At 31.7% G+C, this 15509-nt stretch overlaps 1 protein-coding gene across 1 annotated transcript in view; it reads left to right on the forward strand.

Moving 5' to 3' along the window:
* Positions 1-5146: 5146 nt before the first annotated feature.
* LOC131936667 (carboxypeptidase D) overlaps positions 5147-15509 on the forward strand; it is a 31748-nt gene continuing 21385 nt past the window's right edge. The window contains exons 1-5 of the mRNA XM_059293703.1: positions 5147-6016; positions 9753-9895; positions 10189-10358; positions 11255-11401; positions 12018-12211. Of these exons, the coding sequence (XP_059149686.1) occupies positions 5170-6016; positions 9753-9895; positions 10189-10358; positions 11255-11401; positions 12018-12211 (1501 nt within the window). The 5' untranslated portion in view covers positions 5147-5169. The remainder of the gene's footprint in view (positions 6017-9752; positions 9896-10188; positions 10359-11254; positions 11402-12017; positions 12212-15509) is intronic.

Genomic DNA, 15509 nt, shown 5'->3' on the forward strand with positions numbered 1-15509 from the left:
TTGCTGTTCAGATATTTGTTCCAGTGTTCAGTATAATCACATGGCTGAAATCTCAGTTGGATTTATTAGGTACAGTCTGCACAATGTTGGTGACAATTGATAGAACATTGATTTAGTAACTAGTGGCAATAATAATATTTCAGTGTTGAGTTGTTGACCATAATGACATTCCTAGTATTTTGAATGGATGATTTGTTTGGCGAGAATGGAAAAGGAATATTAACTAGGTGGTTTTTTTTTTATTAATGGGGTGTCTATAAAATAATATGGAAGAGAGGTGTGTTTATTTTTGATGTTGTGATGTGTTTATTAAAATGTGATCCAGCATATGTTTGTGTAGTAATTTTAATGGTAGTTGTAAGGAAAGTGACAATAGGGAAAATGGGGTGATAGCTTTTAAAAAAAAAATTTTTTACAAACAACGGTATGGGAAAATCATGTGAAATCCCTTAATTAAATCACTGTAATTAGTATTTAAAAACCTATATTAAAAAAAACCTAGTAATTCTGTCTATATATTGAGTATTGGAATGTAAAAATGTACTCAGTAGTATAAAAAGTGTTTGAGACTTTATCTTAAAGGGAGGCTACTCTTATGTCAGATTATGAAATGCATTTTGGTATAGTTGTTACAGTTATCTATTGTACAGTTAGTAATGAAAGTCAGAGCAGTTAGGTTTATGTGTAATCTACAGATTAATTCATTTTATAAAATATTTATCAAATTAAAATTTTTACTTATTGAAGCTGTGAGAGAATATGTGTATGTGATAATACTTTGAACAATGCATCATTAATTACAATTAATTACACTGCATTGGAAGAAGTTATATATTTTAAAAATATAACTCTATTAGTATTTTTTTAATGTTGTATAGATTTCTCTCATCAAAGCAGCTAATTGTGGAAGCCTAATTTTGTAAAACAAATTAATTCATTGTTTTAATTGTCTCATTAAAAAAAAAGAGGGAACAGCAAAAATCATGACAATTATTTTATAAGAATATTAGTCTAATATTTATTTAGAATTTAAAAAATATATTTCAGACTATTTACAAATTATACAACGAATTAAAACAATATTGCCAAAACTTATTGTATTTGAAAATCATATTAAGAAAGTATTTAAATTTTAAAAGTTGTTTTTTTTCCCATCATTTTATTTAGGTATCAAAATGATTTTAAGTTTTAAGTGAATTGATTTTTTAACCCTTAAAGCGCGCCAAGCCACGATTGTGGCTTTGCTGTTACATAGCTTATAATGGGTAAGGCCATGTGGCATGAGCTTTAAGGGTTAAATCCTCATGGACTTTTTTTTTTAATACAGAGAGCTGAAAATATATGAGGTAATGTTTTATAAATAACCTTTTTAACTTTTAAAAATAAAACCAAATTTGAACTTCTTAACCATAGTTCTGTCAGACTTGTTCTATACAACTTGTAGACATTAGTTTACTGTGATGACAATTTTTAATAACATCTGTCTCTAATAAATAATTATTTTTTTTAAAAACATTTTTAAGCACAATTCATTCAGATTTAAATCTATACATACATTTCATTCACCTAACAGTAATTACTGTATATTTATTTACTACATTTAATAAAAACTTTAAAATCTAGAAATTAAACTCTGTTCTTCCGATTAATTCTCTGAAGTTTTAAGCATAGAATTTTCAAACTAAAGTTGACATGCTCTACAAATGCTGCTCATCAAAGTTACTGCTATTTTCAGTTAGATGCACAAAAAACTAATTAATTTAGGCATTTTTTTTCTGGTACTTTTTTAGCATTATATAGCATATTTTTGTTAGATTTATATTAGTTCTAAAACTAAAGTATGTTTTACTTTAATACATAACCTAACTCATGTTTCATTTAATATATTAGTGGGTTGTTTTTTTTTTTTAAATACATTTTTTAAATGCACAAGTGAAAGAGTTATTTAGTGCTTTTATTTACTAGTATATATTTAATTTGAGGAAAGCATAATTTTATCAGTATCTGGATAAATCCATGTAGTACATATTTAGCACAACCTTTAACCAAGTAGTTTATGTTAATTATTAAGTTAATCTCTTAATCCCTTTAATGAAAGCTCCATAATCCTTGCTGATAATCATAACATTTTTACAAAGCAATATTTGACTGCTGTGACTTTCTGGAGAATGGGGTGATGGTGTTGTTTTTTTTTTAATTACATACAACAAGATTGAGAGGAAAGTGTGAAATCCCTTAATTAGTCACTGTAATTATATTTAAAAACATAAAAAACTCAATAATTCTGTTTATATATTAAGTATTGTAATACAAAATTTTCTATGTACACAGTTTTGTTTAGGACTATATCTTGAAAGGGAGTTTACTCACACAGCACCTAATAATGATTTAATTATTTGATTGAAAGTATTTGCTTATGTAATACTGGATATTTTAGGGCATGTTATAAAAAATTATTCATTGTTCAGTCCTTGCATCAGCAATGCTGTGCCCATGGCTGCTAATTAATAGCTCGGTATAATAAAATATATCAGTTAAATATTGTGATAACCCATGTTGTTTTAGAGTTGATGTTGCTAAGAAAAGCCTTTGTATTAATTTATTGATTTAATATAAGAAAACTATCATTGTGATTTTGTATTTTAAATGCTGTGTTAGATTATAGGTTCATACTACTCTAAATTCCAATCTGTGATTTAAAAATCTTCATTTTGGTTTTATGCTGTCAGTATAAAATATATATGAAAACAAAAAGTATATTTTTAAACAGGTTTAAATTAAAATACATTGCGTTTATCAAATTTTATTTTTTTGTACTACATCAATAAAATAAATCTTGAAAAAGCACAAAATAAATATAAAGGCCTACTATGTATATATTATAGAAGAATACTATATATTCACTCAATTTGTACATTTATCAGAATCTTGATTCGATTGTTACTTAAATTTTTTGTTACTCTTTTTTAAAATCATTTTCATTATTCAACAATTATTATAAGATTTTTTTTTTAGCTTTTACAATTACATATGATTCAGCAAAAGTACAGGCAAGAGAATAAAGGTTTTTGAAGTTTAAAGATGATTTTCAAAAACATATAAATAAACATTGTTTATTCAATATATGTGTTACTGAAGTTTAATTTTTCAGTGAAAATACTGGCTTCATTATCTTTTTTTTTATTTACATTAAAATAAAATATGCTTCTCAAGAAGGCAATTTACAACAACAAAAAACAGTGTTGGGTACTTTCCCTTTTAACCTTAAGTCAGAGAAGCTAGGGATGCTTGCAGTTTCATATAAGGTAAGCCTGGGTGTTGGAGTTGTTGGCCATGCTTTATATGGTATTTATAAATTACATGATTAATGCTACTCTTGAGAAAGAAAGGCATGCTTTGTAAAACTATTCTTTGCTTTGATTTGTTTGATTTTAATTTTACATTTTTAATGTTGAACTACTGATAATACTCTTATTATAGACTTGTTAAAAAGTATCAAGAATAAAATAATGAAACTATTATGATTACAAGGTACAGCTGTGGTGATTAAGGCATTGATGAGGAATGTTACTGTTATTTTATTGTGGAGGTTTTTTTTGTTACTAAAGTGGTCACTTATATTAAAATAAATATATACTGCTATTGCTTATAGATATAGCTATAATATTATGGTTGTCATTGTAGAAATGATACAATAAAAGAAAAAAAATTATTTATGATTTCATTTGTGAGTTTATTTGTTTTGTTGTGGTTTAAGTTAAATATTTCAAATCATTCTTTAGATACAAGTAGCCTACTTGCAGTTGGGGCATTGTGCAGATCACACAATCACTTCGTATCTACTCTACTTCCTTTAAAGGCTATTAGGAGAGTTTCACTTCTGCAGTGGGGGGGGGGGGGGTAGACAATGCAATGATTAGAGTATTTATTTTATCTTCTATATAAATCATATATTTGTCTGAAGGCTTTGGGTCAGCGTGTGCTCCCCTGCAGAGATGCCTGAAAGAAACTATGATGACAAGTTAGAAATGGATCTTGACTTTATTATCGGTGCTAGTGGTTCCCTCTGCAGTAGACAATGAAGAAAAATTTATCATGATGAGTATCAGTTTGAAATCTTAAGACAGAAAAAAAAATATGTGTTCAATGATATATCTTTGTCAGAAAAACTAATTCACAGAACTCATTCTTTCAAATATTATTTTACAAAATGATGGAAAAATTACAATAGCTTTTTTTTTCAAAGTGATATAAAAATTACTTAACTCAAGTTGTTTTAGTTTTTTAACCCAGATGAAGACTTCAGACAAATATGTAATTCATTGTATTTTATTAGGAGTTAAAATTTTTAAGTAAATTGCTTTTCACAATCTGTTCCTTCCCCCTCCACCTATCTATTTATTAGAGCCAGAACCCATTTTCCTTCTCCATAAGTGTTGATAGTAATGTATAGAATATCTTTCAGGTATCTCCCACTAAAGCTTGCCCTAAGGCCTCCAACTCCACTCCCAGAACAAAATATAATTTATGTAGAAAATATATACTTCTACCAATGTCCCCCGACTGCCAAAAGTTTCAACCCCCCCCCCCCCCCCCCCTTCCAGGAAGAAAAAGGTCTGAAAACACTGGTTTAGTGGTTATATAAGGGAGACCCCCCCCCTTTAGTGTGGCTACCATTAGTCTGTTGTGTTGTGGGATATGATGTTATAGAACAATTTTTTCTTATTTATAGTTGATTTTTTTTTTATTTTTCGCTAAGCCTATTTAGATCTGTATATCTTTTTTTAAACGTATAATTTATAAAGCGGCATTTTATTAAATTTATTAGTAATTACTCCCCCTTTCCTATGTTTGTTTCTCTTGTGTACTACATTGTTGTATAGTAATGTATAGCATTAGTTTGCAGTAGTTATGAGAAATATTTCTAAAACCCTAATTGTGTAGATATCCATTACGATTGATTTTACCCATTTACGTGTCGCCAGAATATTATCTGTATAACATCTCTATTCTATAATTTACATGAAATAAAGACTGTAATCAGGTCTAATGATGCAAAAATGATTTCGGGATTTTACGGCAAGAAAGCGAATATTTGTTGTCGATTCAGGAAGTGGATATTGCATAGTTTGTTGTTCCGTTCTGAGTGTTGATAAGTTGTCACGAAATATGGTAGTCAAAAGACTTAGCAAAATGCTACCAGAAAAAACGAAGTTTTCGTTACTATATTTCGTATCCATAGTTTTAGTAACTGTTTCTGGGTTTGATGAGGATGTTGCGAAATATCACTCATACGAAGATTTAGTTTCACTTTTTTCAAAACTAAATGCTCAGTATCCTAATTTAACGAAAATTCACACCATTGGAACAAGCGTTGAAAAAAGAAGCTTGCTTGCCATTCAGATAACAGATAATGTAGATGTAACAGAACCGGGCGAGCCTATGTTTAAATATGTTGGTAACATGCATGGCAATGAAGTCGTTGGTCGTGAGTTACTTATAAATTTAGTGCCATATTTACTGACACAATATGAAGCTAAAGATCCTCGAATTCGGAAACTAGTGGACTCAACAAATATTTTTATTTTGCCCTCCATGAACCCAGATGGATTTGCAAAAGCCAAAGTAGGAGATTGTGATTTAGGAGGAGGCAACGGGCGGGAAAATGCTAACAAAATTGATTTAAATAGAAATTTTCCAGATCAATTTGTTGCAGCTTCTAATCAAGACCCCATTCAGCCTGAAACTCAAGCTATGATAAACTGGATTGAACAAAACCCATTTGTCCTATCAGCTAACTTACATGGTGGCAGTGTTGTTGCCTCTTATCCTTTTGATGACTCGGCATCCCACAAGCTCCAAGGAGTATACAGTGCGGCACCTGATGATAGCGTTTTCAAACTCCTGGCCCATACCTATGCTGATAATCACCTGACAATGAAAAATGGACATGTTTGTCCAACTGATAATTTTAAAGGTGGTATCACAAATGGGGCACAGTGGTATGATGTACCAGGTAAGAATTCAATTATTGCGAAATTTTTCACATTAAAAGTATCTAGATCTATATGCCTATAACTATTTGTTAAAACTAAAGACGAAAGTGCTAGTACAAAATAGGCAACGTAGGCCTATATAGCCTATATAGGCCTATTAGGCCTTATATTATTATCACACCCTGACCTAAAGTATAGAGGCAAAACAATATTTGTTTGCTTCTTCAATATTTTTTTTTTAATTGACTATTTTATTGCAGAGTAATTTTTTTTGAGTCAATTACGCAGGTTTTGAATTTTACTCCTCTGTATTTTCAGTATGTTTCATCCCTCTTTCCCTCAGGGATAAAAATTTAAGAAATATAGGCCCTAAGCCTAGTTTATTGTAAATTACAGTTACAGTTGTCAACTAGCTAGGCCAATGCAAAAAATTAATTTCAGTAAAACAATATAATAGTTACATATTTGGATAGGGGCTGTCAATCTGATTACAGATCAGTTTGAATTTTCAAAATCTGACCATAAACAAAAAAGTTATGAATTTTTTAGTCATTAAAAAACAGCAGTTTTTTCAGACAACCGGGGTAGACCCTGAAAGAGGAAAAATACTGGGAGGGTATGGACCAAATTTTTAAGCGTTTTTCACTAAAAGTGGTATAAAAGCCAGAATACTTAATCAATTGATGTAATTTTAAGACATTTTATAGATTTTTGTATGCTGAATCCAATGATGCTATTTTAAAAAGTGTCCTTCGATTACTCAACCTACTGATCTAATAGATTATGTAATACCCCCCTTTCAATTTTTTTTTAAACATGTAATAATCAATGTGATAAGAAGTCATTCTTTAAATGTAACGCTGTTTTAATCTAAGATATGACAATATATGCTGAAGCTAATGGTCGATTTAAAATGGTCCAACATTGTTACATAACTATCAAATGTTAAGGTTATGTAATCCCACCCTTTGCTCAAAATATACCATGAATTTGTTTTAAATCACTTTTGCTCATTGTCAGTTAACTTCAAGTTAATAGCCTACTAGATCTAGAAGAAAATATAACTAATCAAGTTTTTCAATACAAAGAGAAGAATGCTATAGTAAATTTGTGATTATGTAACTTCTTAAAAGATGTTATGTAATCTCTGTGCACTACTATAGGATAGGCCTACTCTGTTCCAAAAATAAAGGCCTATCTCATTATAATTATATTTCTTGTTATTTTAAATATCTTAATCCTTTTTGCTATAGAATTAGTCTAGTTACAAATGTGTCTGATCAGAATCAGAGTGTGCTTTATGGTAATTACCTAATATTATTACCCATATTAAAGTTAATCATTTTTACAATGTCAATAAAATAAACTTTGGAGGAAAATATTTTTTTTAAAAACTTGCACAAGATATAGTTAAGTTATAGATATATAACATAAATTTATATTTATGCCCAATGTTTATGCTAGTAGTAAGTAGGTATTGGTATTTGTAAGCCTACCAGTAGGCCTTTTACAATTAACAACTTTCTTAAGAAAAAAGCACGTGTTTGAGTGCTTGACTGTGTAGATCTAGTAGATTCTAGAAATTGTGTAAGATTACCGAGTTTGGCTATACACAGACACGTGTACCACCACCAGCTTTTGCCTAGATTTAGTTCAATCAGACATGCGGGTAACCAGGTCTTCTGACCAACGAATTTTATTGCCCTATTACGTTAACACGACCGCTGGATAGGCTAGTCGGCCAACCCGATGAACGTGTCAGACGAATATTATGTAATTTTAGAGACAAAAGTCTGGGAAGATTTCCTGATCTATGCCCGAGGGTTAGTAACATCAACTCCACAAAGTGAAGGGGGAGGGAGGTGGGGTATGAAACCACCGTGTACCGTACGGGTGTTATACAACATCAAAAGCGATGCTCGTCGGCTTGTCGCGTCACGGACTAGTGGGGGCGGGGTGAGGCTATGGGTGTTACATATGGTGTAGGATGGTCAGTGGCTACCCCCATCCACCCCACCCCATTTTGGTCGATTTGGCAAGCTAGTAACCCCCACGTTGTTAGTGGTATTAAAATTTGTAGAAAAGAGCCCCGGCTATAATTTAATTTATTTTTAAAGCCATTTTTACGAAAATGCAATGTACACAATAATGAAACGTTACGCGAATCACATTGTTTGATCGGGCCGAAGCTATTCGGATTAATTTCTAAAGAAGATTAATTTTGACGATTAGTCCTCAGCCGTAAATACTAACAAAACTTTTGTTTGACGTTTCAATGGGTTAAGACAAAGTTATGCAACATGTCTGTGTGCTTATAAATATAAAGTAGCAATAGCCGTCGAGTCAAACACGGGAACACATGTATCTATCTTTAGACATTGTTTATAGTATCATCCAATCGGATCAAGCGCCTAGCGTCACGTGACCACACACTCGGCTGTGCCACACGATGTGTAGATCACCACAGCAGAGCGATTCAGTCGGACGGCGGCCGACGCGTTAATTTTTATTTTCGTTCGGTTTTAAAATGTATGGACGGCTTTATTACGAGGTGCTATATTACATGTTATACATTTAAATAAACGTCGAGATTTCGGGAATACAGCTCAGGGTTCAAATGTAAAATATGTCCAATAATAGACCGGGAAACTTGGTTCAACTTTGCGGTCCGATATCTCCAAAAGTATTTAACTTATTTTGACCACGAACCCTGAGCGTTATACGTCTACATTTAATGTATTCGTCTGCCAAATTTAACTGTTGTAGTACGTAAACTTAATACGTGTATACACATTTTGTAACGCGTCATCAGGTTAAAAACGGCGATTCGAAGCACAGCAGGGCGGTTCAGTCAGACAGCGGTCGGCGCGACGTGTTTATATTTTCGGTCCACTTCAAAGTCTATAGACGTCCTTATTATAGAGCCTTATAGGACATATGATACATATTAATAAACGTCGAGATTTCAGGAATACAGCTCAGGGTTCAAATAAAAAATCGATCCATAAATAGCTCAAATAACTTAGTTTAACTTTGCGGTCTGATATCTCCGAAAGTATTTAACATATTTTAATCAAGAACCCTGAGCGTTATACGTGTACATTTAATCTATTCTTCTACGAAGTTTCACTGTTGTAGTACGAAAACTCAAAGAGTCTATAGACTCCAAGTAACACCCCTGTTTAAAAAGGTGAAAAAGCCTCCCCCCTAATCGGCACGTCGCCGCGGGGGGTAAAAAATGCGATTTAATCGGCGATTTCTTCAACGTCTGAAATAATACAGAAATCAAACTCATACAGTTAAAAAGGTTATTCAATTACGAACAGAATGATGTATAACATGTTAATATAAACACAATAAAAGCATGCAAAAAACAGAGTTAAACATGCAAGGGGTAAGGAAAAGCCGATTTGTCCGATTTTCTCGGCAGCGGGATTTGCCTAGCTACTGAGTTGTAAGGCTTATTATTCTTCCCGAGCAGGTCTACATTAGGTTTACATACTTTCCTATAACTTTATAAACCTGAAACAGAGGTGATTAAGCAGTTTATACTTAACTCTCTCCCTCTGGTTATGCTACCCTTATTAAAAAGCTGTCAGTTCTCTGCTGTAATTATTGTGATCATTTTCTAACAAAAAAATCTGTATATTTTTAGCATTGGTATAATATTATAATTAATATCAACATCATAATCATATATTGTTCTAGTTTACAATGGAATGTAAATTTAATAACTAAATCTCTTTTAATTTTAAGGTGGCATGGAGGATTACAATTACTTGCACAGCAACTGTCTAGAGATTACTCTGGAGTTATCTTGTTGCAAGTATCCAGACCCTTCTGAGTTGCCAAAAGAATGGAACAATAACAAAGAAGCCCTTTTAGCTTATATGGAAATGGTGAGGAGTGTAGTAACATTATAACACATCAGTCAGTGTGTTAATTACTAATACAAATTTAAAAAAAAAATATATAATTACAATTTAGTTACAATTTAACAATTTACTTCTTTTAAAAAGAAAAGATTTTTTTTCCTTATTTTTTTGTCACTCTCATACTGCTGATTTAGTTTCTCTATGTTATTGTGTATTGTATTTATGCCTAGGCCCACATAAAATAAAGCTAAATATATTATTTCAAATTTTTTTTTTACATTGTCGCAAATAAAAAATGTGTATGTTCTGATGCGTAGGTCCATATTGGAATTAAAGGTTTTGTGCTTGACTCTGAAACTGGACTTGGAATTCCAAATGCTAAAATTGTGGTTGATGGGATTAACCATAATATCACTACATCAAAGTTTGGAGACTACTGGCGTTTATTGGTACCTGATACCTATACAGTTAGGGTTGTTGCCGATGGGTAAGACTAATTTAGTCTTTTCTATTTTTAAAATACAGGATTTTTATTATGTCCTAGTTTTGAGAGTTTATATGGGATAGAATGATAGAGCTTACAACTGCTAACCTAAGGTCTCAAGTTTGAATCTGGTTTCAAGTGCATAGAGCATCACTGTGTCTACCCAGCTCTGATGGGTACCTAACTCATTTTAGTGAAAGTAAAGGCAGCTGGGCATAGTGCTGACCACACTAGTTCTTCATATGCCTTGGTCACAGAAATAGGTGAACTCTTCTTCAGTTATCCCATGGACTGTCAGGTTTGGAAGGGAAACTTTACTTTTAGAGTGTGTCCAGGTTTGAATACTGGGTAAGCAATAATTCTGATTCTGAGCCCATCCAGCTCTAATAAATACATAGCTTTTGATAGCAGTTTGCCATTTTACAGTGTTATGGTCTGAAGAAGACTTTTAATGTACTGTTACTGTTATGGCTTCTTTGTATGCTGCAATCTCCAGAGGTTAAACGCACTGCTACTATCATCATGTAATAATCATTGTATGTCTCTTCATAAGCTGACCTTGTGAAACATTTTACAAGTAAGGGTGTCTCTCTATGAAGTGGCTGTAGATGATTTGATATCTAATTATCTTAAATTTGGAATATGAATAATGGATATTGCTGACACGTTATAATCTGTTAACCACAAAATGACAATAGACCTCTACAAATATTTAGTTCCATGCATTAGTGCTTTGCAACTGTATATTTTTATCATGTTAGTCTTCATTATGTACAGTTTATTAGTTTTCAGTATCTTAACATTATAATCTTGTGCGATATCAACATTACTACTATGTTTGCTATTAATGAATATTGAATTATTTATTTATTTGGATAGTTTATATTTTACTTTGACAGATATGAAAGCACTGTGCGAGATAATATTGTGGTGCCTAGTGGTAATGGGGTGCAAGTGAACTTCACTTTGACAAAGAGAAGTGTCAAACCTTCATCGGATTCATTGGAAACACTAGTGAATCTTGTAAACTCTCTTCAAGACTACAGGTAAGAGTTGTGTTATGTATTTAATAGAGTTGAGCCAAACTGTTACTAGAGTTATCACACTTGATGGTAGATAACTAAAAATTATTTCTAATTGAAAGTTAAAGGAAACATCAAACAATTCAAATATCCAGATTTAAAGTTTACAATTTTAAGGCTTGACTTGAATTTAAAGTTTTCAATTTTAAGGCTTGACTTGAGCTATAAGGTCCTTGAATTGTATGGTGAACTTAAATAAACTGGCTGTACTTAGTGTTGACCACTTAGAGCTGTGATTAGCCAATATCACAGATACAGATAAACACAGCTTTATCTTCTCGATTGACTATCAGGCTTGAATATTAGGGAGCACAGTAAACCAGTGCAATATTTTAACACACATCATTTCCTGTTTGTGCTAGAGACACATGGGGCAGATGAAGTACAATTCATCTGTTTCGATGACCTCAGCATACATGGGGATAGTGTGGTCAGTACTATGCTCAGCCGTCTTTATATCCCTACCGTAAGCTGTGTGGATTCATCGACATCTTACATACTCAACCTGGGATCCGAACTCAAGACTTTAAGGTTGGCAGTAATAAGCTCTACAGTGACACATACTTTTGTGTTGTTCCAGCCATCACTCAGCTACAAACTTCAAGGAGCCGACAAATTTGACTCACCACAGCAACCAGGAGATGACAGAACTACTGACTGCCTTATCCACCCGGTACCCCTCTATTACAAGACTGTACTCCATTGGCAAGAGCGTACAGAACAGGGACCTGTGGGTCCTGGAGATTACTGACAACCCAGGTGTGCACGAGCCAGGTATGATATGATATTTTTTATACATTTGGATTTTCCTTGTCATTTTCTTTTATACAAGCCAAGTAAGATGTTTTTATTTATGCACTTCGTTTTTCTTCATCATTTTCTTTTATGTCTTATTTTGGTGTTTTTCTGCTTTTTTTCCTTTATGGCTTTTTAATCTGTTTTAAGTTGTATTGCCTCGTAGTTCTGCTTGTCAATTGGGTGTTGCAGTAATACTTTGCTATATAACATGCTATTTTTCAAAAAATTATATAAATTAATTGGCAAGCGCTAAAATTATGTTTTAGCTGTCAAAAATTAAAACAAAATATTAAGTATCGATTTTTATGTGTTTTGAATTTTTTAATTCAAGATAAACTATTGAAAATAATTTTTGAAATAATTAATAATATTAATTCATTAATCCATTCCAAGTTTTGGAAAAACTTCCGCCAGGGAGAGATTAATTTTCCAGACTAAATGAATTTTTGTGATCATGATTACCATTGATAAACAAACATGGCGGCTGCTTGTTTCTTGACTTCGCTTCAACATTTTAAACTCATCATGAACTCCCAATATGCAACAAATATACAAAAGTTCAAGTCTATTGTGTACGTACGGTTGGGAAGTAATGTATTTGCATTCAATTCTGACAGAAAAGTTTTGTGGCGGTAAGTAAATTAATTATTTTTTAAAGTTAATGTAAGACCTAGCCCCAGGGGACATCACTCCTACTGAACGATTTGGTAAACAGTGAACACTTATCTAGACCGTCAAGTTCGATGACAGAATATTACAAAAATAGATCTAAAATCTAAATCTACCTGATCCTAAATATATAATATCTGAAGGCCTATATCTACTTTATTACTTTATTAACTATACTGATCCCTCTAAATAAAAAGTGACAGTACAGTAGTGATTAGATTTAGAATCTACTAGATTACTAGATCTAGATTGAATTCTAGATCTAGATTTTAGATTCTAGTGTGTGTTTGTCGAGTAGAGAGCTAGTTGTAAGTTATCTAATCTATCTAGATCTAGTTACTCTAGTCTAGTACTACCTATCCCAGTCTGCCCCGTCTAGTGGCGTCTAAGCTAAGGCAAGGCCTAAAAGGTGTGTAGAGTTGTAAATGTAGACTGTAGAGTTCACTAGTGTAATAGACAGTAGCATTGCTAGTGTGAGTTGTAGTAACAATCTACACAGTAATTTAGATATTTTGTCTAGGACTTAGTGTCAGTAAATATTGTAACATACACTTATTACTCTAGCCCACAATCTAGATCTAGTATGCAATGTAGCAAAATGTATCTATATCCACTTATTTAGTAGGCCTTGTACCCTGGTTATTAGATCTAGAGTTTAGATTTAGTAATAGAATCTAGGCTTAATGCTCAATATATATTGACCTAAAGTAGTTATAGATTTAATGGCTAGTTTTAGTTTCAATTTTATTTAAAATTTTGATTATGTATAAAAATGTAAACTATAGATCTAATTATAAGAGAAAATTCTGAGTAGAAATATTGTGTGTACATCTATTTTTCAGATTAGGCCTACCTGAATTAAATCAGTGCATATAGACCTCTAGAAAGAAGCCTACACAATTTCCAGGAAACCTCAACCAAGACTATCAACAAAACATGAAATCAAAATGTGTGTTATAATGAAGATTTCATCTAAGACTGCAATTTATGAAGAACAATATTTGATGCAAGAAAAAAAAATCCCCTGCAATTACTGGAAAGTAATAAATCAAATACCTTTACCTTTAAATATTAAATAAATGATAAATTTATTTACTAAATATTGAATTTTTCTCATTCATTTTATGTTGAATTTCTTTTTTTTAAATTGTATTTGTAATGTTAGTTTATGAAAATATTGTAAACAATAGTGAGAGTTGTATGGTAGTAAAGCTCCAGTCTCAAACCTGTTAATCCATGGATCTGACAACATAGAGTTCACCTATTTTTGTGACCTTGGCATAGGGAGGGATGATTTGGTCAGCCATATGCCCATCCACATTTACTTTCACTAACGTGAGTTAGGTACCCATCACTGCTGGGTGCACTCAGGGACTTTCTACCAACTACTGGGTTAGCAGTCTAATGCCAGTGTGAGTTGCTTAAAACAAAATTTGCAAGTAAAATACTATTTAGTTTCCTAAACAGTTTTAAAAATATTTGAACCCACACACACACACACACACAAAGAACTGGTATTAAAACAACACACTCAATAAAAGAATAATTAAGTTTAATAATTTATAAAAGGACATATTTAGGATGTACATGTAATATTGTTTAATATGAACAATGAAACCAGTTGCTCATATCATATTTCTACTCATAATTAAAGTTAAAGCAATATTTGTGAACAGAAATATATATTTACAATGACATATGAAAATGGGATTTATTGGTTGAGCATTACAGCACACAATTGCTAATCCAGAGAAGTGGTTTGAGGGCTTGAGTACATTAAGGGTAACTGGCTTGAGATACTGACTTTAAGTGTAAACCATACAACTGTTTTATTAGCCTAAGTCAAAAAAACAAGACATTATTTTTTATTATTACAAGTGGAACATGCTTCATCTGTGGAATAATATTTTCATTAACAGTAAAAATAAATATTAAATAGTGTACACAGACACGAAAAATACATGCTTACTGTAAAGCAAAAGAAATTATTCTAAAACAATGTAATATACATTAGTAGTCATTAGGCCTATTTAGTCATATCTGTTTATTCTGAGTGATATAGTCAGAAAACTGTAATTATAGCATATTTAATTTCTACTAAGTATGCCTTGTACAACAGTATGAATATCTAGAATCTAGCTATATAGATTAATTAAAGTTGCTGATTTTTTTTTTTAAATCTTGGAATTAAATTTTCAATGTTAAATTAAAAGCTCAATGACAGTAACACAAAGCCAAACAAAGCTTATTACAATTAAACTAATTAGACCCTAATAATAGTAATTATTAGATTAATCCAATTTTAGGCCCACTTTGGGCTTAAATCAAATTTGGAATTTCTAGAGCTACTACTAGATATAGAATTTTATCTAGTAATACTGGTACACTATAACTTGTCTATACTAAGCAGACGACTAATTAGTAATTACGGTTATTAGGTCTAGCCTACTGTCACCGTGTAATATCTAGTTTATCTACTTCTAGATCTAGATCTAGTACTAAAAGAAAAAGTACTAGGAAAAGGAATTATTTTTAAAAATATGGCATTGATTTAAAATAGGGGCCTATTTATTAAAATGAATAAAGGCAAAGTCTTTATTACTAA

The sequence above is a fragment of the Physella acuta genome, unplaced genomic scaffold (assembly GCF_028476545.2).
Source record: "Physella acuta isolate Inbredline_101_S28 unplaced genomic scaffold, ASM2847654v3 ptg000183l, whole genome shotgun sequence".
Taxonomy (NCBI): domain Eukaryota; kingdom Metazoa; phylum Mollusca; class Gastropoda; family Physidae; genus Physella; species Physella acuta.